Here is a 25,698-nt window from a genome sequence, read left to right as displayed (position 1 = left end):
AAATGAAGAGATCCTGTACTGCGGAGAAATCTTATAGATACATCTGCTCAATGACAAGCATAGTTAACGATACTAGGTCAGAAGCATAGCCATATCTCTGGCATTCTGCTTCCAAAAGGGTATATCACTCTTCAAAGGATGGCTTCCTCTTTTTCCAGAAACACATCTGGACAATGGTGAATACTGTTACATGAGGAAAGCAGATTCTTTCCAAGCTCAAGCAGATAACCAGTTTATAGAAGCATGAGGCTTAGCTGTCCCATAATGACAGATATCATATTACTGGTCATAAAATTATGCAGGATCTTTTAAAGATGTTGTTAACTATTTGACTTTCTTCATCGTCTCCTGAAGAAGTAGGTTGCACACGGCTATATAAAGAACTGTAACTTTTGTTTGATTGTAAGGTCTGCCTTTTAGTTCAATTATCCCATTGCAGTAAATGGCAGACAGAGCACCTTCCTCAGATTCCAAAATACCTTCAGAGTTCTATAAATCTCAATTCAAACTCCAGGCTTCCAAATAAAAGAAACTTTGCAATGTCTTCTCAGTGACAAATTTCTGCATACCTCTTACCAGCGTGCAACAGTAATGACTGGCCAGCTTAATATAAACTGTACAATTAAATGAGTTTCGCACATGCACATTGCTGAAGGGTAGGTAGAGCTCTTAGTTCTTTAAAATTAGTGAGACTGAAAAATATTCCACCCTAATCTCAGAAATTAGTGCACACACAATTTCCAAACCCTGCAAACAGAGAGGTGGAAGAAGACAGGTCTGACACACCTTTAATTTGACATGAGGTGTGACTTCGTTTTGAAGACAAAGGAAAGCTCATCCCAGAAGGAGGTGGGTGTGGATTTTTGAAAAGGTGTCTCACAGGGCACAGCAGTGACTGCTGCAAACACCTTGTATGATGATAAGGGACGGGCTCCGTTTGCAAGACTAGATTTCCAAACAACAGCCCGGAGTCTGCTGGATTTCCCCTGCTTTAACCGAGAACAGAATCCTGATTTGGGCTAAAACTGAAGCCACTTTTCGGGCTGGAGCCGAGAACTGACTGGCTGTGAAGCGATGTACCAGACAGGCGGGGAAAGTTCAGTGTTCAGATGGGGGTTGGTGAGGGTCGGTGGGTGGGGGGAGAGAACGGGTGGATGGGTAGCCCATAGCCCTGCTTCTGCCTTTTCCTCTTGCCAGTGGTAATATTCTTAATGGAAGATGATCCCAATCGATACCTCGAGTCAGCTGTTAACTGATGGGTAATGGGATCGAAACGAGGTGGTGGGGCTTTGGGGAAGGTCTGAGATTAGCATGCCTGCGCGGGGTAGCAGCCAGGGGGCTAGATCTGTCTGTCACACCCTCGGCGCGAATGTCCCCCCACCACGCTCCGGACTAGCCGCAGAGAGTCAGGGCTGGGCGCTGAGCGTGGCGGACGCTCTGGGCAGGCGGCTGGGAAGTTGGAGGTTTGGCTGGGGCTCGAGCAGAGTGTCTGCGGGGGCCCGCTCGGGAGCAGCAAAGGGCCGGTCCCCAGGATCGGCGGCCGCGACGGACATGTCCTCGCTGGTGAAGGAGGACTTGCAGAAGAAGCTGTTTCACCCGCAAGGGCAGCGCCTGCAGGAGTTCATAGAGATCGAGTGCTCGGCCCCCGACAGGTTTTACCTCTGCGCCGCAGGTAACGCCGGGGGTCGCTCTCTCGCCCCCTCCCACGCGCGTCCGGGCCGTGGGCTTGCAGCGAGCCTGCCAGCGGTGCGGGGCCCCGGCCCCTCCCTTGCGTCGGTCAATAGGCGCGTTAGTTCCAACAGCTGCACTGCCCGGCCGGCCGGCTCTGCCCGCAGCGGGAGCGGAACGTTTGCCTCGGGTGGGACTCAAGGAGCCTTCCTCTAGCGCGCTGGCCTGGCACTTTCCAGGCTGGCCTGCCCTGGGCTACTTGCCTGTGCGTGGTGCTGCTCTAATGAAGAGCTATTCTGACGCCTACGTCGAGCTCTTCTCCCCGGGAGGTCGGTACAGCTGCCTTGGCTAGAGCAGAGACTTGTCCTGCGGGGATCCTGGGGCGCCGTGTGGGTCGGTGGGCCAGTGAGCACTGGTCTCTGAGGAAGTGGCCCAGGAGAGCTCCTATCAGATTTTTAACTAATCAGCCTTCTGCTTAGCATTTTGGCCTAGCGTGACTGACTTGAAAGCGGCACGCTTCTCCCTGTTTTTCTTCACTCCAGGCACGATCAACCTGTGAAACTCCTTGCCACAGGATGTGGTGAAGGCTAGAACTTTAACAGGGTTGAAAAAAGAGCTAGATAGATTCATGGAGGTTAGGTCTGTCAATGGCTATTAGCCAGGATGGATGGGAATGGTGTCCCTAGCCTCTGTCCCTCTGCAAGTGGGAGACAGAGGAGGGATCATCTGAGGATTACCTGTTGTGATCCCTCCCTCTGGGGCACCTGATATTGTCCACTGTCTGCAAACATGATACTGAGCTAAATGGACCTTTGGTCTGACCCAGTATGGCCGTTCTTATGTTCTTATGCTGGGCTGAGCAGGGAAGAGAGAACAAAATGAATTTTGGTATCAAACCAAGTGTAGATACAAGTAAAAACCCTGGCACAGAAGCAGAGCCCTTGTCAGCTACCCATGCTTGCTGGGTGCCAGCCTCCTCACCTTGCACCTGAGGAGCTTGGTGTCTGAGGCATCGCTCCAGGACATGTTGACACAAATTTAACCTGCATTTTACAGTCGAGCCTGGCTGTTGTCTGAAGGGGTGGCCTCCATACAGGATCTTCCTTTGTTAAGTAGGAGCCTTAAAGCATCACTTTCATTAATTCACAGCATGTGCTACAGATTATAATTGTAGGAAGGAGCCGAGCTTTGCGCAGGAGGCTGTTTAGGAGCAGCGTGGGGACCAAGCACAGTGTCATGTCATGTTTGGTAACTGTGGAAATAAAGCCAGTGACAATGTAGAACAGTAACTGGAGAGACCTAGCCAACTCATTTTTCTAATGCATTGGTGAGACTGGATACAAACCTGGCAGTGGAAGGAGAGTGTAAAATTTGCCTCCCTGTGTTATAGCATCACCACCGCACTGAAATCAATAATTTGAACAAGAAAAGGGTAAGTCAGAAAAATTTGGCCCTATGATGGTGGGCAATAGTATATATAGGTCTTGATCCCTAACGATCAAATGCAGGCATAACTCCCATTGACTTTAGTGGGAACGTTGCCTGAATAAAAAGTAGCGGAGCCAATAATGCGAGAATGTATTTGAAATAAGTGGCGAGCAACTAAACTGCAACACTTCCTCCAGCTGTAGTTAATGGCATTAAATGGGTTGGAATCTTTTGGGACAGGAGAGTATGTTGCAGAGTATGTCTCTGCTGTCAGTCTCAATCAAGCAGTTCCTTTGCAGTCTTTAATGTGGACATGCATAAAGCAAGAGGAGCCTGAAACCATTAGCCTTGTCTCTCAAGTGCAAAGAGAACCACAGAGACATCTAGTTCAGGGTTTTTCCTTGTCTACAGCATGAAACATACTGAGCTGATGAGAATCACTGCAGCTTTGGAAAGTTATAGGCAACATGTTAAGGAATTTGAAAATAGGGTTGGAAAAGAGTATGCATTTTCTCCTGCATCAGACCAGTTCTGAAAGGCACCAGAAATGCAGTTGTTTTTAATCCACAAGGAAATGAGATAGTCCATATAGAATGTTAGAAAACTGTTCACAATTTGCAAGCATATTTGGTGTAGCTAATTTGCCTTTAAAAGACTGATGCTATTTTATAATACTAAATGTATTTTTATAAATAATCATAACGTGATGTTTCAGTAAACATTTGTTTTCTTGGTCTTTCCTTTGGAGTGTTTGAGGTTCCAGCCCTCCTTTTTGTGTTTATGTATTGTTTCTTGTTTCTCCCTAAAGTACATCTTTGTTTAAGCCAAGGGATTGTAAATGTTTATTACTACAATAAAGTAAGATTATTCAGGGTGGCAGAACTTCATTACTTGAATGTAATGTATCTACTATATTACTTTATTAAATAGGCATTTACAAGTATCACCTAATAAAATACATTTCAAAATAAAATTTAATTGATTGTTTTATATCACTAAAGGATTTTCGAAATTAGGGAATTTCTAAATATTATGATTAGTAGGTACAAGTGAAAAATACTTTCCAATCCCATTTTGTTCTTGAGGTTCAAACCATGAGCTGCATATAGGCTTCAGGAATTTTTGTGAACTGTGATAGTTTGAACAACTGTGACAAATCAACTTAAAAAAAATCAAGCTACAGTTCTTTTACAGTACATTCAAAGTGAAAAGAGAGGAAAAGCACCTTTGAAATATGAGTGTTGTTTCCACAGAATAAAAAGAACAAGTGAGCAAAGAAACTATCTAGACAAATTCACCTAAAAGAGGATCTCTGCAGACATAATGGAAAATATACTCCATTTTAAATTTTCAGTATATGTAAAATCCACTCAGCATAGTTGGATAAGTGGTAGGCACAGCATAAATCTGATCCTGAAGGTTGGTGAGCATCCTCCAGTTCCTACTGTAATCACTGGAGCTATGTCTACACTCCTGGCTTCTTGTGCAAGTATGGCCGTTCTTGCGCAAGAATCCCCATAGCGTCCACACTGCCCGCCTTCTCTTGCACAAAGAAATTTACAGTAAGGCGTGGTAAGAGAGGGCTTCTTGCACAAGCGCTACGCTCTTTATTTTCAGGTGTAAGTCCTCTTGCACAGGAGCTCTTACGCAGGAGGGCAGTGTGGTCGCTCGGCAGGGATTTCTTATGCAAAAAAGCCCTATGGCGAAAATGGCCATCAGAGCTTTCTTGCTCAAGAGAGCATCCACACTGCCATGGGCGCTCTTGTGCAAAAGCACAGCTCACACATGGCAGTGTGGACTTTTCTTGCACAAGAGTTCTTGCACAAGAACCCTTGCGCAGGATGTTCTTACACAAGAATTCGCAAGTGTAGACATAGCCTGGGAGTTCAAATTGCTTAGCACCTTGCAAGATTCAGTCTTTAATCCTGACCTAAACAGTCCTTTCTAATTCTGCAAGTTTTTTGAAAAGTGACTACCAGTAATATCAGATAATGTCAGAATGTGAGGCTTCTTTATGCAGTAACCATAAGGGATTAAAAGTTTCAAAGGGGTAGCTGTGTTAGTCTGTAACTGAAAAAAACACTTTAAAAATAACAAATAATCTTGCAGCACCTTAGAGACTAACAAAAAATGTAGATGGTATCAGAAGTGGGTTGTGCCCACAAACGCTCATAAGGGATTAGGGGGAAAGGAGCCAAACTTGTTATATTTGTTATTGAATTTTCTATTTTAACAAATCTTGTCAGTTCTGACATCAATTTATTTTTGTTCATTTTGAAGATGTAAAAAATAAAAAATAGGAAACCTTTAAAATACAACCAAATATTTCCTATTTCTTTACAAATAGCAAGTATATTTTAGCAGCACAGTTAATGTAAAATGAAAACATTCTAACTCAAATCTTATGCTTGCAATGCAGTTTCAGTTTATTCTTACTGGTTAGCCTGTACCTTACCTGTCACTAGCTTGTAAAAAAGAGAAAATATTGTAAATATTTGCACAGATGCAAACAGAAACCTTTACAAGCCTGATCCATTTAAAGCTATACTACAACAAAACCATAATATGGGTAGATAAATGCTGGTATTTCTATGCCATATTCCCAGTATTCCCTGTCTTCACTTTCATAGAGACAAATGGTGAAAATCTGGGATGAGGAAATTAGTTTCTATTTGTACTCCCCTCCATTGAATCACTAATCAATCCGGTTAGTGGCAAAACTAAAATGCAGAGATGTCCAGCATTTTTTAGCAACTGTGTTTTGATGTTTTTAGGTGGGATTGCAATGACATCTTAAACACCTTCCATTGGAAGATTAAACATTCCCAAATTGCATTTCTTTTGTAAAACACTCTAGGAAACAACCTAAATCACTGTAAAGTCTCCTGTCTCCCCAAAGAAGACATTTCAAACTTGAATTACATGGGAAATGTGAGAAAGCTGATGTGATACAGTTCTTTTCAAGGGAGTATGATGAATAGGAGCATGGATAACCTAAACTATCACAGAACTGAGGGCATATTTTGGATGAGCTAGAATTTCACTATTTCTACAGCAGTTCCTTAAAACATGTTCTTCTCAGAGGGTTTGTCTATACTGCATGGCTATTTCAGGATTCCTTTGCTATCCTGAAATAACTACCCAGCATCTACACATGTCGCCCATTATTTCAAAATATTTTTCAAAATAATGGGCATGCTGTTTCGCCATCCAGGTAAATCTCATTGTACAAGGTATAAAGGGGTGGCTTGAAATAGCGTGTTATATCGAAATTTGGTGCTGTGTAGATGTGCCAAATTTCAAATAAGCTATTTTGAAATAGATTCAAGATAAGATACGCAATTTGCGCTATGCAAATTGTGTATCTTATTTCGAGTTTAGGGTGATCTGTAGACGCACCCAGAGATCACATGATTTCAACTTGTATATGGAGCCTGAAGTCTAGCACAAGAAAATCCAGTAATTAGTGTTGTTTTCCAACAGACAGGGCCAAGAAGATATAGTCTAATAAAAAAAGCCACCCAGTTTTACTTATATTTGCAGGAAAAATATATCCAGTGTATTTTTTGTTTTGGGTTTGTTTGTCTCTGTATTTTAGGATGAAATAGGGGCTTGACTCAGTAAACTTTTGCGTATGGGAATAATTCTTGTAGAAGTCTCTCTTGAAGTTATGGAGTTATGTATTTTGGCAAGGGTTGGCAAAATCAGTCCTACAATTGTTGTTTTTTTTAACCTGGTTATTTTTTTAAAGCACAGTAAAGTGTTTCACAAAAAGGGTAAAATGTCCTTCATAGGAATAACCAATTTCTTGCTAACAAAGCAGGACAAAATAAATTTTGATAGGAAGAAAAGTTATTGCCAGATGATTTATATTTTAAAGCACACAGTGCTCCTGAGGTATGCTGTGTCTATAGTATCTGTTCTTTACCCTTTTTCTACAGGCCTGTGATAGAGTGGGATTCATCACTACAGTACCTCCTACTGGATGTATTTGGAATTAGCTCTGCACCTGCTGCTGTCTTACCCACTGTTCCTTCTGCTCCTGGACCCATCACCCCAAGGACTGCAGCATCCTCTTTGGGACACATCTGTCCCCCACTTGGTTCTCTTCCCCTTCTGCGGGAATGGCAGCCCACTGTCCAGCCATTTCCATCAGTGGCAACCACAGCCAATTGTCTGATTACTTCCTCAATGGCGAGGAAGGGGAGAGAAACCTGGACCCACCCATTACTCTAGGTTCCAGCCTGGGATCCTGTAGAGATGACAGCCACATGCTGTGTCCCCTCTGACCTTTCTCTGGACTGCTTCCCTGCAGCCTCCAGTCCTCCTTCAACCTTACCTCAAGGTTTCAATCTGCCTGTCTTAGCACCTCGCCAGGGGCTCTCTCTAGCTTCCCTGGGCCCTGCTGGCAGCACTTCTGTGTCCAATAACCAAGTATGGCACTCCTTTCTCCTGTTAGGAGCCTGGGCTTCTCCCTTTAAGCTCTGGTCAGCTACAGTAACTCCTTACTTAATATTGCCCCAGTTAACCTTGTTACGTTGCTTATCTATTAGAGCACATGCTTGTTTTAAAGTTGGCCAATGCTTCCTTGTTATGTCATCTTGCTGCCTGCTTTGTCCACTACTCGCAGGATTTTCTGCAAAAGCAGCCTGTCCTTGTGGGGGTTTGGCAACACCTCCTTCAGCTTCCTTAAGTTCCCTATAAGGTATGTGGCTGGGCAGCTGAAGTTCATCTGCCTTCCCCTCCTCCCTCCCTCCCCCCCCCATTGCTGTGCTGCCCCTACTCTCTGTCTTAGAACTGCCTCCGGATCCTCCTACCTGCTGGGCACAGTGGAGGAAGAGGGGTGCTGATGTCAGTATGTACCCTCTGCCCCGATTGAGCCCCCACTCCCATTTCTGCAGGGAAGTGTTTGCAGCCACTTTTGTGTTTCCTTCCTCCTTCGTCAGTCCATGCTGCCTCTGCAGTGTGAGGCTACATTAATAACATTAACCCCTAAGGGCTCAGTGGAGTGCTAGTTCACCATTTAGTGGCAAGACATTCCCTGGTAAATAGTCTAACCTCTGACTCCACTACCTCAACCAAGCTTCACAATCAATGCTGTGTACAGTACTAACTTTAAAATGTATACTGTATATGTACATACTACCTTTTGTTTGCTGAAAAAAATCCTGGAACCTAGCATTTTTCAGGAACATAACTTCAGCATTAAGCGAGGAGTTACTGTACTGGACTCTGTCCTGCCCTGTCTTATATGAGCCTGCCAGGCCAAGATTGGCTACACCTTTCAGCCTTTTTCTAATTGGCTGCCTTGGAACAATGTCTCTAGAGCTGCTTTTAACCCCTTTTTTACTAGTGAAGGACAGCCTCCTCATTACATGCCCTCCACCTTAAGACTGCAACCCAGAGGGTTAGGGCTGTTTTCTGCCCTGTACTTGTCTAACCTGAACCTTCAGATTCACCCTTTCTTTTTTTACACCTACAGCAGCAAATACACATTTTCCTTCTCCTCTATATCAGTGTTTCCCAATTGGTGCTCTGTGGAACCCCAGGGTTCCATGAAGTGAAAGTAAGGGTTCCGCGAGAACAAGGCACTCCCCTGTCCCCTCTTAAAGAGAGAGAATCTATTTTGCAGCTTTTTTTCCCCTTCAACCAATTCTGGTGGTTTTTTTTTTTTTTTTTTTTTTTGCTTAACAAATTGTACCCTGGTAACCCTAGGGATTCCTTGAAATTCTTTTAAGCTGAAAAGGATTCCGTGGCCAAATAACATTGAGAAACACTGCTCTACAGCATACCAGGCCTGAATCGTCTGGAATTCTAAGTTCCTCACAGCCACTTTCAAGGGCTCCTCAGCAGCTGCCAACTTCTTCTGCAAGCAGCTTTTACCTAGCCAACTGGATCTCCCAGCATCCTCTCCTCCAGGGTCTGAGTCCCTACAGCAGCCGGTTATGCTTCATTGTGGGTTCCCTTGTCTGCCTGGGTTTCCTATGTCCCCATCCCTATATCCACCATCTCCTTAACATCTCCTTATGGGCATAGGAGATGGCTATCTGCCCTCTCCAATCATCACTGCAACCCATCTACCGTGACACTCTCTGACCTAACCAGGCTCCCAGGGACCCCTTTCCTAATCTGCCTTCCCCAAAGGGGAAAGTGTCTTTTGATATCGTTCTCTTCATGGCACCAACAGCAAACCCTTTAATCCTCCTTGGCCATGGGACTCCCATTGGCCCTCCCTTGCTCAGCCTTGCTCTGCCAGTGTCCCTGTTGCTCTAAGGCACAACACACATACACACACATCACCTCCCTGTTCTCCTCACAGCAGAGACTCTTAGGCTCTTTCTTTTTCTGGTCTCAGGGTGATGTTTCTGTTCCCCATCCTGGTAGAATATTTTTTTCTTCCAGTATCCCTGTTGCCTGCAGGTATAACATTCACTCATTCCAGTCATTGGCCTCCTAGACCTGGTGCCTGGCTTCTCCTAATGCCCTCTGTGGTTTCTACTAAACTCTCTGCAGGAGCTTTATTGGTACTAGCTGCCTCAAATCAGTCTCAAGGTAGTACTATGCCTCCCATTGCTTCTGCTGGTTCTCCAGGATTTCCTGCAGCAGGGACTCAAGTCTTCCCTGTTTTCTGTCAGTTCCTTTCTGCTGGGATATTGACCCCAGAGTCCAGGCTGGAATGGCATAAGAATCCTCAGCAAAGACGACCTCTGCATACACTGGAACCACTGTCCTCCCCTTCAGTTTCTCAAACCCTCTTTCTCCTGGCAATGGTCTCCACAGTTATCTGCCCTCCCCTTATGTCAGGGTGACAGGGCTGTCCACATTCTCCTCTGTGGGGTGTAACAGGGTGGGACTCCTACTGGCTGTCTTGGGAATTAGCTTTGCAGCATCTTTTGGCGGTGTTTCCACCCGCCTTCCCTTCCCCCCCGCCCATCACCTCTGCTCCTGGACCCATGTTGCCCCAAGTAACCCTGCATCCTCTTTGGGACACAGTTCTCTGGCTGTCTCCCACTCTCCCTCCCTCAAACCCCCCCCCCCCCCCAGACATGCACACCCACTTGTTGGGGAATGGCAGTCCACTGTCCAGCCATTTTCTTCAGTGGTAACCGCAGCCAGTTGTCTGGCTATTTCCTCCATCATGAGGAAGGGAGGGAGGAAAATCTATTGAAAGGAAATAAATGTTATAAGCTGCAAATGCTGGACAAAATTCTACTCACTGTGCAAATAACCCATCCAGTTTTATAGCTCTAGTTATTATAAACTATTATCTGAAATAGAGATTGAGAAAAGCAGTTGTCTGTCAGTTAAATTAATTTTTTTATCTTGCAGTGACTAAAGGTGAAGAAGTAGAAATATCTGTAGTGAAACACTTGAGAATAGGTCTGGATGAGAAATACGATATCACTGAAAGGTGGTTTTTGAAAGATCTGGAGATGATTGATGGAAAAGAAGCAGACACTGTAAGTTGTGTATTTTATTGTAAGTTTTTAATACAATGCATTTGTTATGTTTTTATTTGATGCAACAGATGAAGTAAAGTTCTACTAACAAAAGTAATTATGTAAAATGACATAATGGATACAGATTTAGCTTTTATCAGAGAATCCCATACACATTTGCTCTGCTTACTATATTTTTCTTTTTAAAAAGTCTCAGGGGGGTAGTCATGTTAATTTATAACTTTAAAAACAACGTGTAGTCCTGAGGCACCGTAGAGACTCACAAAAATATGTACATGGTATTTCGTGGGCACAGCTTACTTCTTCAGATAAGCTGGAGTGGAAATAAAAGGAACCCAGCTTCCAGCTCATCTGAAGAAGTGGGTTGTGACCATGGAAGTTCATGATACTATCTATCTATTTTTGTGAGTCTCTAAGGTACCACAGGACCACTTTTTTTTTCTTTGTCTGTTCTGTAAATTCACCTTGAGATCTGTGAGTCAAGAGGGCTTATTTCTTGCTTATATTCCATTCCATTAATAGATATTATACATGTCACTTTTTGATCTCAGCTACACCAATATAAATCTGGAGTAATTTGGTAGGTTGACATTGATGTAACTAAGACAAAAATAAACTCAGTGTCTTTAGTTGAGTTGCTTACATGTAACTGAGGGTAGGGTATTTTAAACTTGTAATAATGTCAGTAAAGAAGAAGAAATTTCCAGAGTTTCAATGTGCTAAACTTTATATAAATTCTGTAGAATGTGTCAACAAACTGTGTTCCTGGAAGAAACAGCTGGGGATTCTGTCCCTTTAGCTCACAAATTCTCAAGTCCACATGACTCTCTGCAGGAGGCAAGGACTGCTGGACAGCCAGGGAATCAGCAGACCGTGACTACTCACAGCATGTTTCCAAGTTTTGCAGAGTGGAGGAGAAAGTGGCACAAATTTATGTGCACAGAAGGGAGCCCCTACCTCAGTGTTTCTCAGAGTGGTCCATGAAACCACTCTGAGAAATCTACTAACTGGCTGCTCTCGTGTGTTTATTTACTGGCTCCACAGCCACAGAGCCTTATGGCTCCCATTGGCTCCAGTTCACCATTTGCAGCAAAGGGGAGCTGCAGGAAGTGGTGTGACCTAGGCCACTGCTTCCTGTGACTCCCTTTGGCTGCAAACAGCGAACCAGAGCTAATGGGAGCCACAAGGCTCCATAGCTGAGGAGCCGGTAAATAAACACACTGGAGCAGCCAGTTAGCAGGTTTCTCAGAGTGGTTTCATGAGCCACTTTAAGAAACAAAGCTCTACCTAAAAGCATGGAACATGGACATTTAACTAACAACTCTGATGATTTAATCTTGCTTTTTAAAATAAAAAAAACCCAAAATAGTATTTCTATACAAACTTGCACTGGTTTAACTAAATCAGTTTTAAATCATTTATGTGTATGTAGACAAGGCCTAAGAAACTTAACATTTTAATTACGTACTGTTTTTAAATGTAAATGACCATACACTATTGTATTACACTCAAACTTTCCCACAGAAACAATGAAAAAGACATGCACCCAAACACTTGGAGCTAACAACTGCATTCCCATGAAATGCAATCTTGAAATATTTGGGATCAAATCTTGCTCATATTATAGAATCATAGAACACTACAACTGGAAGGGATTTCAAGAGGTCATCAAGTCCAGTCCTCTGCCCTCACAGCAGGACCAAGCATTGTATAGATCATTCTTGATAGATGTCTATTCCAATATCTCCAGGGATGGAGATTCCACAACCTCTCTAGGCAATTTATTCCAGTGTTTAACCACACTGATAGGAAGTTTTTCATAATGTTCAACCTAAACCTTGCTGCAATTTAAGACCATTGCTTCTTGTCCTATCATCAGAGGCCAAGGAGAACAATTTCTCTCTCTTCTCCTTGTAACACCCTTTTAGATACTTGAATACTGCTCTCATGTCCCCTCTCAGTCTTCCCTTTTCTAAACTAAACAAGCCCAAGTCTTTCAGTCTTCCCTCATAGCACATGTTTTCTAGACCTTCAGTCATTTTTGTTGTTTCTTCTCTGGACCTTCTCCAATTTTTCCACATCTTTCTTGAAATGTGATGCCCAGAACTGGACACGATACTCCAACTGAGGCCTAACTAGCGCAGAGTAGAGTGGAAGAATCACTTCTTGTGCCTTGCTCACAACACTCCTGTTAATACATCCCAGAATCATGTCTACTTTTTTTGCAACAGTGTCACACTGTTGACTCAAATGTAGCTTGTGGTCCACTGGCCCCTAGATCTCTTTCTGCCATACTCCTTCCTAGACAATCACTTCCCATTCTGTATGTGTGAAACTGATTGTTCCTTCCTAAGTGGAGTGATTGCATTTGTCCTTATTAAACTTATAGAATACTAGGACTGGAAAGGACCTTGAGAAGTCGTCGAGTCCAGTCCCCTGCCCACATGGCAGGACCCAGTACTGTCTAGCCCATCCCTGATAGACATTTATCTAACCTACTCTTAAATATCTCCAGAGATGGAGATTCCACAACCTTCCTGGGCAATTTATTCCAGTGTTTGACTACCCTGACAGTTAGGAATGTTTTCCTAATGTCCATCTGTCAGGGGGGGTGTCCCTGATGGGGGTTGCAACCCCCTTCTACTGGCCCGTGTCTTGGTCCAGGCCCTTCCCTCAGGGCATATACGGTACCCCAAATCCCCAAAAGTCTCGGCCTGGCTCTCAGGGCATATACGGTAGCCAGGCCTAGTTCTGGGGAAAAGCCTCTCCAAGCCGGAGTGACTTCCCAGGTGCAGCAAAGCGTGGTAGGGGGACCCGGCCCCTCCCTCTCCACCGGGACCCGGCCCAGGGCCCTGTGGGCAGGGACTCTAGGTCCTGCCAGCTTGGTGGGGAATCCAGCTGCTACGCACCAAGCTGGATTAGGAAACCTCTGACCTGGGCCGCTTCCTACCACCCTAGCAGGATAGGTGTGCCCATTACTCCGCAGGGTTGGGGTCGGCTTCACTCCCGGGGTCCCACGCCAGCATTCAGCTGAGTCCAAGATGCCACAGGAACACTGGATTTGCAGCCTGGCTCTTCCTGACCTCTAGCTGCTCTCCCCTCTGCTGGGCCACTGCCTGCTTTATATACTGGCCCGGCTGGGAGCATGCCCAGCAGGGCTGTAAGGGCGGGGCCCTTTCAGCCAGCTGGGCCTGGGCTATTCTCAGCCCTTTAGTGTGGGGCTTGTTCGCCCCATCACACCAACCTAAACCTCCCTTGCTGCAGTTTAAGCCCATTGCTTCTTGTTCTATCCTCAGATGCCAGAAAGAACAATTTTTCTCCCTCCTCCTTGTGACACCTTTTTAGATACCTGAAAACCGCTATCATGTCCCCTCTCAGTCTTCTCTTTTTCAAACCAAACAAGCCCAATTCTTTTAGCCTTCCTTCATAGGTCATGTTCTCTAGACCTTTAATCATTCTTGTTCTTCTCTTGACCTTCTCCAATTTCTCCACATCTTTCTTCATCCTATTTACCTCAGACCATTTCTCCAGTTTGTCCAGATCATTTTGAATTATGACCCTATTCTATGGCTCCTCTGAATGTTTTGAATGAGTAAACTAAATAGTGATGAGAGCCAGATAAATACCAACCTGAGAACTGCCAATCATAATTTAATATATTTATCATGGGAGTTGGGGGAAACTTCCCCTGGGGGAGGTTATCTTCTTGTCCCACATCTTCTGCTCATAGCCCTGCCTACATTCCACCCATACTCTTCCCCAAGCCCTGCCGCCAGCTGCTGTTGATTCCCCCAATCTCCTCTTCACACTTCTACAAGGTTCCCCTCTCTGCCCACCTCTTCCTTTGTCACTTGCCCATCTGCTGCTCACGTCCTCACCTCCTCTGCCAGATTCCTTTCCCACTCACCACAAGACCTCCCCCCCCCCACTTGCCATGCAGCTCACCTCCCCACCCTGCTGTTGTCCCCTACCTCTGTAAGATCCTCCCCTCTTTTCACCTTAAAGCACTAATAGCATTTTCCAAGACCATGGAACTGAACAGGCAACAGCTATAGATGAATTGTCAGATGGATTCTCCTCTGCATGGCAAGGAGTTTGGTGTCTACAGTATAAAGAGAGACAAAAAGTCAGACTACCTGCACCAAATTGAAGCCTAATCTCTCCTTGACAAAGTGTTTGTCACTGACAGCCTGCATTATGGCACTAGTTTAATAACCTTTCTTACACTGAATTCTCTGCCAGACTTGTTTACTTCAACTGGGTTTGAATAAAATGACTAGATCAAGAAATAAAATCACTGGCTATATCAGTTGCTCCTTGAGCAAGGTTAGTCAAAAATGCTTTTGCTGGGTACAGAGACTAAGGACATGTCTACACCACCCAGCATTTAGCAGCCCGGCTGTGTTGACACAGGGTGGGGGTTTATTCACCTGTGAACAGGTCCACTGACAGGGAAAGGGGAAGGGGTCAACAGCTCCAGGGCTGGGTGATTCAAAGAGGCCTAGGCTACAGCAGCAGCGGCATCCAAACCTCTGAGCCCTTAAATCACTAGCAGAGTGCCACGCAGTGATCTCCAGGTGGCTCTTAGGGCTGCCTGAGAAGCTGGGGCTGCTGCACAACATGCCCCAGGCAGCACTCGGGTGGAGGAGTGCAGCACACTCTGGGCGGTGCTGACTGCTGGCTGCCCTTGGCCCTGTCCCTTCCACCTGAGGCATCCTCTTTTTCAGGAGCATGGAACCAAGCCCCCCGACCTTGTTCAGGGGCCTGGCATGGCTGTCTGCTTCCCCGTCTGTGAACCACAAAACCTTTATCGCTCAATTGCTGATATAGACGATGCCTAACTGACCAAAATGCAGGACAATGTAGCACTTTAAAGACTAACAAGATGGTTTATTAGATGATGAGCTTTCGTGGGCCAGACCCACTTCCTCAGATCAAATAGTGGAAGAAAATAGTCACAACCATATATACCAAAGGATACAATTAAAAAAAATGAACACATATGAAAAGGACAAATCACATTTCAGAACAGGAGGGGAATGCAGGGGGGGGAAGGAAGGAAGGTAAGTGTCTGTGAATTGATGATATTAGAGGTGGGGAGAGTGGGACGTCTGTGAGCTAATGGTATTAGAGGTGATAATTGGAGAAGCTATCTTGGTAATGGGTAAGATAGTTTGTGCATTTGTTCATTCCTTCCCGGAGAGTGTCGATTTTTAACATGAATGACAGTTCAGAGGATTCTCTTTCAAGTGCAGATGTAAAAGGTCTTTGTAGCAGAATGCAGGTGATTAAGTCATTGAGGGGATGTCTACACTACCCTCCTAGTTCGAACTAGGAGGGTAATGTAGGCATACCGCACTTGCAAATGAAGCCCGGGATTTGAATTTCCCGGGCTTCATTTGCATAAGCGGGGAGCCGCCATTTTTAAATCCCCGCTGGTTCGAACCCCGTGCAGCGCGGCTACACGGGGCTCGAACTAGGTAGTTCGGACTAGGTTCCTATTCTGAACTACCGTTACTCCTCGTGAAACTAGGCACCCTAGTCCGAACTACCTAGTTCGAGCCCCGTGTAGCCGCGCTGCACGGGGTTCGAACCAGCGGGGATTTAAAAATGGCGGCTCCCCGCTTATGCAAATGAAGCCCGGGAAATTCAAATCCCGGGCTTCATTTGCAAGTGCGGTATGCCTACATTACCCCGCTAGTTCGAACTAGCTGGGTAGTGTAGACATACCCTCAGAGAGTGTCCTTTCTGGTTAAAATGGCAAGAAACTGGTTTTTCTTTGTGATCTTGTCTGATATCTGTTTTGTGGGCATTAATCCTTTGGCGAAGTGTCTGAGATGTTTGTCCAATGTACATAGCAGACAGACACTTTCGGCACATGATAGCATAAATTATATTTCTGGATGCGCAGGAATATGTGTTCTTGATCTTATAACTCACTTGGTTAGGTCCAATAATGGTATCAGCAGAATGAATATGTGGACAAAGCTGGCAACTGGTAACTGACCAGTCCCTGGAAATTGCTTTTAATGACAACAGCACATTTTCCTACAATAAAAAACCCAGCTGAATGTTTCCAAAGGCTTCCTGGGCAAATGCCTGATAAACAGCCTCATTACCACTTTAATGGCCCTTTAACAGTTTCAGTGATCTGGTACATAGCTGGCAACTGAACAACTAAATCCCCTCAATCCCCCCTAAGCAGAGGTGAAAGTAAGGGGGTGCACCTTGGTGCACAGCTCTGGCAAGAGCAGGCTGAGCAGTGGCAAAAGCCTCCAGGGAGCTATTTAAAGAGCTGGCAGGGACCTGGGTTGCAATAGGACAGTACCTGTAAGGAATTTTAAGTTACTTTCACTGCTGCTCCAAGGACAAAAGTTTTGCCATGTGAACACAGCATTGTCGGCAGGAGAGTGCTCCTGCAGACCAGACCAACTCTCTGTTGGAGGTGCAAATATTTTGTCATCAAATGTGCCAACAAACAGCAGCTACACTGCCTGACTTTTAGGCTGTGTCTAGACTACATGCCTCTGTCATCAGAGGCATGTAGATTAGACACATAGGCAAAGGCAAACGAAGCTGCGATTTAAATGATCGCGGCTTCATTTAAATTTACATGGCTGACACGCTGAGCCGACAAACAGCTGATCAGCTGTTTGTCCGCTCAGCACGTTAGTCTGGACGCTCCCCTGCCGACATCAAAGCCCTTTGTCGGCAGCCCCGTTATTCCTCGTGGGATGAGGTTTACCGGGGCTGCCGACAAAGGGCTTTGATGTTGGCAGTGGAGCGTCCAGACTAGCGCGCTGAGCGGACAAACAGCTGATCAGCTGTTTGTCAGCTCAGCGCGGCAGCCATGTAAATTTAAATGAAGCCGCGATCATTTAAATCGCGGCTTCATTTGCCTTTGCCAAAACAACAAATCTACATGGCTCCGTCGACGGAGCCATGTAGTTTAGACATACCCTCAGTGACACAGTGGTGTTAATGTGGTCATGTAGCTAAAAGCTCTGTAGAGCAGACAAAGCCTACGTCTCTGGAAGGGTTTTTCACTTGTGTAAAGTTACTCAGAGATGACTTCTCCACACCTCCTTACTCCCGGGCTCTCTCTTACACACATACTCACTCTCACTCTCTTTCTCTTTCTGTTCCTGGAGATAGTGTGTGTGAGGAAGAGGTGGGATGTGGCTAGCAGCTGAGGGGAACAAAGCAGGGAGCTGAAGAGGTAGTGGAAGGGGCAACACAACCCAGGTGTCAGGCATCAGGGATGGCTATGCTAGGACAGTAACAGCCTCCTCTTGTCTACTATACTTTCTACCCATTATATTTATGCTTACAACACCCCTGTAAAGTAGGGAAGTACTATTATCCCCATTTTAAGATACAGAACAGAGGTACAGAGTGGTTATGTGACTTGTCTGGGGTCACACTCAAAGTGTGTGGTGAATTAGGGAGACCCTAGTTTAATTTCCAAATCCTAGCTAGTGCCCTAATCACTAGACCTAAAGGACTCATGTCAGAGTAATTTATGTGTATGTATGAAAGGGGCAAAATTTGGCATGAACAACCAGACAGAGAAAATTAAATTCTGTTTTACAGAAGATGAAGGTGCATTGAAGAGAATACCTTATTGTATTTACGATACAAGATTTTAATAGACAGTCAGCCAAATTAATACAATCTCTAAGTATAAATACAACAATATACATTCACAGAATAATAATAGAACTGGAAGGAACTTCAAAAGGTCATCAAGTCCAGTCCCCTGCACTCATAGAACCATCTAGACCATCTCTGCCAAATGTTTGTCTAAACTGCTCTTAAAAATCTCCAATGATGGAGATTCCATAACTTCTGTAGGCAATTTATTTTAGAGCTTACTCACCCTAAGTTTTTCTTAATGTCCAACCTAAACCTCCCTTGTTGAATTTTAAGACCATTACTTCTTGTCATTTATTCAGAGGTTAAAGAGAATATTTTTCTCCTTCCTCTTTGTAACAAAGTTTTAGATTACTAGAAGATGTTGTCATGTCCCCTCTCAGGCCTCTCTTAGACTAAATAAACTCAATGCTTTCAGTCTTCCCTAATAGGTCATGTTTTCTAGACCTTTAATCTTTTTATGACTCTTCTCTGAACCTTCTCCAGTTTGTCTACATCTTTACTGAAATGTGGCACCCAGAACTGGACACAATACTCAAGTTGAAGCCTAATAAGCTCAGATTGGAGCAGAATAATTACTTACAGTGTTTTGCTTACAACACTCCTAAATACATCCCAGAATGATGTTTGCTTCTTCTTTTTTTTTTCTCAACAGTGTAACACTGTTAGTTCATATTTAGCTTGTGGTATACTATGACCCTCTAAATCCCTTTTCACAGTACGCCTTCTTTGGTAGTAATTTCCCTTTGTGTATGTGTGCATCGGATTGTTCCTTCCTAAGTAGAATTCTTTGCATTTGTCCCTATTGAATTTCATTCTATTTACCTCAGATCATTTCCCCAGTTTGTTCTATCTTCCAAAGCACTTGCAACTCCTCCCTGCTGATATCATCCACAAACTTTATAAAAGTATTCTCTATGACATTATCTAAATCACTAATGAAGATATTGAACAGAATTGGTCTCAGAACTGACCCCTGTGGAACCCCACTTGTTATGCCCTTCCAGCATGACTGTGAATCACTGATAACTACTCTGGAGTGAACTGTTATCCATCCAGTTATGCACCGTACTTATAGTAGCCCTGTATTTCCCTAGGTTTTTTTCAATGATAAGGTCATGCAAGAGTGTATGAAAAGCTTTACTAAAGTCTAGGTATACTACATCCATCCTTATCCACAAGGCTTGTTATTCTGTCAAAGAAAGCTATTAAGTTAGTTTGACATGATTTGTTCTTTATAAATTCATGCTGACTGTTACTTATCACCAGGGCTCGCCAAGCGGCCGTGAGCCCTGCTTGCCAGCCACGCAGTTCTGTGTTCTGCGCATGCGCAGATCGTTCTGCACATGTGCAGATTGCTCTGCGCTGGCTCTTCTAGGTTGTAATCTACTCGCCACAGGAGAGTAGATTACATTATTTGTCGAGCCCTGCTTATTACTTTATTATCTTCTAGAGCAGTGGTTCTTAACCTGGAGGTGCGAGATGCCCTTTCTGGGGGTGCAAGACACGCCAGATTTTTATGATATATCTTAGGTTTAGAGAACTGACCTACTTCAATGATTTTTAATAAGGGGTGCGAGAACATATTTTGAGAACCAAAGGGGTACAGGCTGCAGTAAGGTTAAGAACCACTGTTCTAGAGGTTTGCAAATGGATTCCTTAATTATTTGCTCCATTATCTTTCCTGGTACAGAAGTTAAGATGACTGGTCTTTAATTTCCTGGGTTGTCCTTAGTTCCTTTTTTATAAATGGACATATTTTTACCCTTTTCCAGTCTTCTGGAATTTCTCCCCTCTTCCATGACTTTTCAAAGATAATAACTAATGGCTCAGATATCTCCTCAGTCAGCTCCTTGAGGATTTTAGGATGCATATCTTCATGCCCTGGTAACTTGAACACATCTAACTTCCTAAGTAATTTTAACATGTTTCCCCCCTATTTTAGCTTCAGAACCTACCCCATTTTCACTGGCATTCATTATGCTATGCATCTGATCACCACCAACCTTATTCATGGTACAGTAAATGAAAAAAGAAGCACCTCTGCCATTTCCACTATTTGTTTGCCTCTTCATTAATGAGTCTATCCTTGTTCTTGGTCTTCCTCCTGGTTCTAATATATTTGTAGGATATTTTCTTGTTGCCCTTTATGTCTCTAGCTAATCTGAGCTTGTTTTGTGCCTGGGACTTTCTGATTTTGTTCCTATATATTTATGATGTTTGTTTATATTTATCCTTTGTAATTTGACTTAATTTCCATCTTCCATAGGACTCCTTTTTATTTTTAGATTACTGAAGATCTCCTGGTTAAGCCAGGATGATCTCTTGCCATACTTTGTTTTTCCTAGACAGTGGAATAGTTTGCTTTTGGGCCCTTAATAATGTCTCTTTGAAAAACCTCCAACTATCTTCAATTGTTTTTTCTTTTAGACTTGCTTCCCATAAGATCTTATCTACCAATGCCCTGATTTCGCTCAAGTCTGCCTACATGAAATGAATTTATCCAGAGTTTTCAAAGTGCAATTTTCTTCTGAGAAAAGCAAACCTTGTTCTGAATCATTCACTCCAAAAAGATTGTTCATCCATACTTCTCTTCAATGGAATGCTAAACTGTCTAAACTCCAGTCATCTGAAGAAGTGGGCTGTGCCCACGAAAGCTCATGATGCCATCTACATGTTTTGTAGTCTATAAAGTGCTACCAGACCAGTTTTTGTTTTTAAGTGTATCCTGTCTTATATTGTTCAGCCACTAGATGGCTCTGTATGAAATACAGTGTCTTGTTTAAACAAACATCAGCCATGCCTGCCAGGGCATTTAAGGATCTTAGTGAATGAACATACCTTGTGTTTACTACATCAACTACAGATGAATCACTACATCTATAGTCAGTCCATATCTGATACAGAGCAACATAACATGGCGTCAGGAGTAAACTAAGACAGACACAGAAGGAAAAAGGCAACAAAGCTTGCAGAATCGCAACATTATGCCATTTGTCAATGCCCCAGAGAACTTCAGCTTTGATAAACCTTCAGAATGGACAGATTGGAAATAATATTTTGCAAGATTTCAAATGGCAACCAAGCTGAACAAAAAAACTGGAGCTATAAAGCTATTTTCTTTAATTTATGCTCTGGGGAAGCAAGCAGCGTGTATCTTTAAATCCTTTGACGTTTCTGAAAATAGTCAGATAACTATGAAAGGGTTCTGGTTATGTTTGATGCATACTTTACATCTCATCGAAATTTGGTTTATGAAAGAGCATGTTTTCATCAGAGAATTCAAGAACCAAGGGTAATGTTGAATATTTTATATGAGTTCTGCATACATTGGCTGAAAACTGATTTGGGGGGGATGCAAAACATGAAAATATCGGAGACAGACTGATAATTGGATTAACAAATAAAAACCTTTCACAGCAGCTACAATTGCAGAGAGACTTAACCCTAAGCACAACTAAACATATAGCAAAACAGTCAAAATTAGTAAAACAGAACAAAAGGCAGGAGAAATTTGAAAAACCTGAAACTAGCTTAGGAGCTACAACAGATGCTTGAATGTTAACTGTCATCACCATGAAACCCCTGAGGCCAGGAGAGAAAACTCCCAGTCTAAGAGTGATAAATTCCAGCCTACATGCACAAGGAGTATGTCACCAGGTCCACTCACACTGAGGGCATGTCTACATTGCATCCCTTTTGCGCAAAAGCCTATGCCAATGAAGCGTGGATTAGCATACCACCACACTTCATTTGTATAATTAATTAGGGGCCGTTTTTGCGCAAGAGGCTTTTGTGCAAAAAGGAGCCATCTACACAGCTCCTTATAAGGAAGAATGGCTCTTGCACAAAAGCTTCTTGGGCAAAAATGGCCCCTAATTAATTATACGAATGAAGTGTGGCAATATGCTAATCCGTACTTCATTTGCATAGGCTTTTGCACAAGAGGGATGCAATGTAGATGTAGCCAAGGTGTGTCTACACTACAGGGCATAACTTAAAATAAGCTACACAAATTAAGCTACATCAATTGTGTATCTTATTTCGAAATTGGGAATGTCTACACTGCACTTATTTTGAAATAGAGCACTATTCCTCCAATTTCACTCATTCCTTGTACAATGAGGATTATGGGAGTCGGAGTAAGAAGTCCTCCAGCTTGACAGTGTTTTGATACTATTTCGAAATAACTGCCTGCTGTGTAGATGCAGACTAAGTTATTTCGGAACAGCACTAGTTATTTCAAAATAGTGTTGCAGTGTAGATGCACCTACGGTGAAAACTCCTGCTGACCGTCCTGGGGATTAGTTCTGCCGGACAGAACACTCTGTTCAGGTGAATTCATAGTCTATCTAGACCTGCTGGCTGGCGGTTATTTCCAGTGTCCCCGCCATTTCCCAGTGGCTGATTGGGAGCCCAGGCTTACTCTCTACATTGGGTCCCAATCTAGGGACTCTGCTCTCAGCAGTCCTGGGCTTTCATCTCCCAGCTCTCACTGCACCTTTCCTAGACTGCTTCCAACCACTGGTCCCCCTTCTCTCTCTCTGGGTCTACACGTTCTAACACCCTTCTCCCTTATGAAGTGACTGCATCCTACTCACGCTGTAGTCTCCAAACACTCCTCCCTCTTAACAGAGAGCATCGGCCCTTTCCCAGCAGCTTTCACTACTTCCAATTTCCTATATTTATGAGTCCAGCCCAGCTCATTCCTTCATAGCTGGACTCCTTTACTCATTTAAGGGATTACTCTGCCACCTGATTCCCCTCAGATGTGGCTTGTTGGATTAATTAGCCTCTCTACCTTCATTAACCCTTTCTGCTACAACATGGCAGCCATGATGGACCAAGTGAGAGAAGTTGGAAGGAACTGATGGTGAATATGGTGGTAGGGGACTTTTGAAAGGAGATCCAATACAAATCAACTTAAAATACACCGCTGAATCATGCCACATACAAACTCCTAACCAAAGAGACCTAGGAAGAGACTAGGGGCAGATTTATTCAGATTCAGAGACTATTATTTCCTGGTTGAAGTGGACTATTTTTCCAGCTATATAGAAATAATGAACTTGAAAGAGATAACATATCATCATGTAACTGAGAAATTGAAATGATCAGAAAAACCAGTGAAAGACAACACTACACAACTCACTCACTGCAGCAGAATGTAAGACATTCTGAACAAAATACGATTTTGATCATATTACTAGCAGCTCACATTACCCACAAAGAAAAGGATATGTTGAGAGAACTGTACAGACAGCCAAGGAAATCCTATAGCAGGAAGATCCATTCCTTGCTTTTCTGAGTAACAGATCAACGTCAAAAGCAGCTACTGGATATAGTCCAGTAAAACCCCTGATGGGAAGACAACTCCGGTTCTTTTCCAAAGCTGGAGCAGTTGTTCTATGCCCAAAGGGGCCAGACATGGAGAAAGTAGCCCAATAGGAGGAAATCCTCCTAGAGAATTCCTTGTCCAGAACCTATTCCCATAGATTTTTTTTCACAGACGGGTATGATCAAGGCCAGTCTTATTTCTGATGAAAAAAAATTTAAACACGAAGTCTCAACCTTAGTATAAATTATCATAATAAATTACGGCTAATGACATTCACAAAGTTTAATTTAACATGTTTAATTTTAAAGCCCATGTACTAAGCAAGCAGAGGAGCCAATAAACAAGAGAACTGCAATATAAGCAAAGAAGGCAGTCAGTACTCTGAACTTGATAGGGAATTTGTTTATAAGAGGTGGTAAGTGCTCTTAATACAGAACATTTTGGAAATACAACCGTACCACACATTTTAAAATGGTGCTTTGTAATTGTCATAAGTTGTAGAGTTCTCATTTGGTCAAATCCTGAAATTTATGCTGACATTGACATACCTGACTAAGAATCATTGTTTTATGGCCATTCTTGGTAAAAAAAAGAGCCACTCCCATAGGAATGTTTATGGATTGTGGAAATATTTCTGAAGTCCAGTGCTAATATTTTAAGAATCCATCATAGTGAGACAAGGACTACAAGGTGGCTAAGCATAAAACAATAAATGTTGCTGTTTTCATGCCTGTAAAACTAGTAATAATTTCATTCTCTCTTCCATTTTTAGGATAATCCATATTTTGATATGCACTTTGAGAAGATCTACAGTTGGGAAGCATATAGCTGTGCATCTAAATATGCCTTTGCTCGAACGTTAAACAAACTGAATTACATGTATCTTAAAAAGGACTTGAAGTTTGTGAATTTTGATATAGCTTACATAAATGATGATTCAATCTGGTCATCCAACAATGGGGACTGTTTAGTTCTCATGAGGATATGCTTCTACGCTTCTAATCTTTTATGTCTGTCACTGTGTCCTATGCCATAAGGATGGATTTTATATCAATAAAGTTACTAGATGACTTCCAGTGCCAGATTCTGACAAATAATCTAATATAAAAGATATGTGATATGCAGTATTTGCTACTTATTTTTACATATTAGTCAAAAGCAGAAATACAAAAAATAAAACCTCATTTTTATATAAATAATGAAGTGTTTCTTTTAGTAAGATCCCAATACTGCAAACACTTGCACACCTGCTTAACTTTCGACACAACAATAGTTCCATGGCACTATTCCTGTGAATAAAGGTCAGCACATGCACAAGTGTTTGTTGGGGCCCAAATTAGCATACATTAATGACCAAAAATATTTTTAAATCATTATTGTCAGCTAATTTGTGTCTTCAAAGAAGGGAAAAACATCGTGTAGTTGAGAAATGCAAAATTCAATTTCTAAATATGTCGAAATATAGGTTTTTTTAAAAGATTATATCTAGATAAATACAGAGGATGAAATCCTGGCTCTGTTGAAGTTGATGGGAGTTTAGTCACTGAGTAAAATTCTGGCTTCATTGATGCCAATGTGGAGAAATATATGTGTCTATACAATTTTTAATGGAGTGACAAATACTTCTTTGCCTTATATGTCCTTTGCTAGATGTAACTTATTTTGTTCCTTGGCTGCCGCAAACCGGGACTACTGGACTCAGGGAGTCGATGAGAGAGTACTCAGCTAAACACTATAAGTCACACCCCTCACTGGATCAGTCGCAGCCTCATTTATTTCCTCTCTCTGGTTTGGTAGCCTATGGTAGACCCCTAACATGAGGTCACCCTTTTTTTCCCCTTTTATCTTTATCCAGAGACTTTTAACTGGTTTGCCTCTCAGAAAAAATAATGCAACACCTCCTTCATTTTACCCCTACTGTTCCTTCCTGAACAAGCATGCCCCTGTGTATTCCAGTCATAAGATTTAGTCCAATATGACCAAACTTCAGTGTCCCAGTGCATTGAGATCCCAGCCCATCAGTGCTCCTCTCCACCTAATTCAGCCTACCACCCAGAAGATCAAGACCCTCCAGATCCTGAGTCAACCCAGTTTCACTTTCACTTCAGCCTCCAGTCTGAACCCCTTTTCCCTCCATGCCCAGCACTAAGC

The 25,698-nt window shown here is 43.2% G+C and overlaps 1 protein-coding gene across 1 annotated transcript; it reads left to right on the top strand.

Annotated features, from left to right (window-relative positions):
- The first annotated feature begins 692 nt into the window (after nt 1–692).
- On the top strand, nt 693–25,315 carry EXOC1L (exocyst complex component 1 like). The gene is made up of 3 exons (XM_006113522.4): nt 693–1,672; nt 10,426–10,556; nt 24,320–25,315. The coding sequence occupies exons 1-3, from the start codon at nt 1,312–1,314 to the stop codon at nt 24,581–24,583; spliced, it is 756 nt and encodes a 251-aa protein (XP_006113584.2). The 5' UTR covers nt 693–1,311; the 3' UTR covers nt 24,584–25,315.
- Nucleotides 25,316–25,698: the final 383 nt, after the last annotated feature.

The sequence above is a fragment of the Pelodiscus sinensis genome, chromosome 5, assembly GCF_049634645.1.
Source record: "Pelodiscus sinensis isolate JC-2024 chromosome 5, ASM4963464v1, whole genome shotgun sequence".
In the NCBI taxonomy this organism is placed as follows: Eukaryota; Metazoa; Chordata; order Testudines; family Trionychidae; genus Pelodiscus; species Pelodiscus sinensis.
Note: the sequence above shows the minus strand (reverse complement) of the source record. Positions and strands in the feature narration are given on the sequence as shown.

Coding starts and splice junctions, on each gene's coding strand:
- EXOC1L (XM_006113522.4), top strand. CDS start 1,312: ATGCCTGCGCGGGGTAGCAGCCAGGGGGCTAGATCTGTCTGTCACACC. Junction 1,673..10,425: donor GTTTTACCTCTGCGCCGCAG/GTAACGCCGGGG, acceptor TTTATCTTGCAG/TGACTAAAGGTGAAGAAGTA. Junction 10,557..24,319: donor ATGGAAAAGAAGCAGACACT/GTAAGTTGTGTA, acceptor TTCCATTTTTAG/GATAATCCATATTTTGATAT.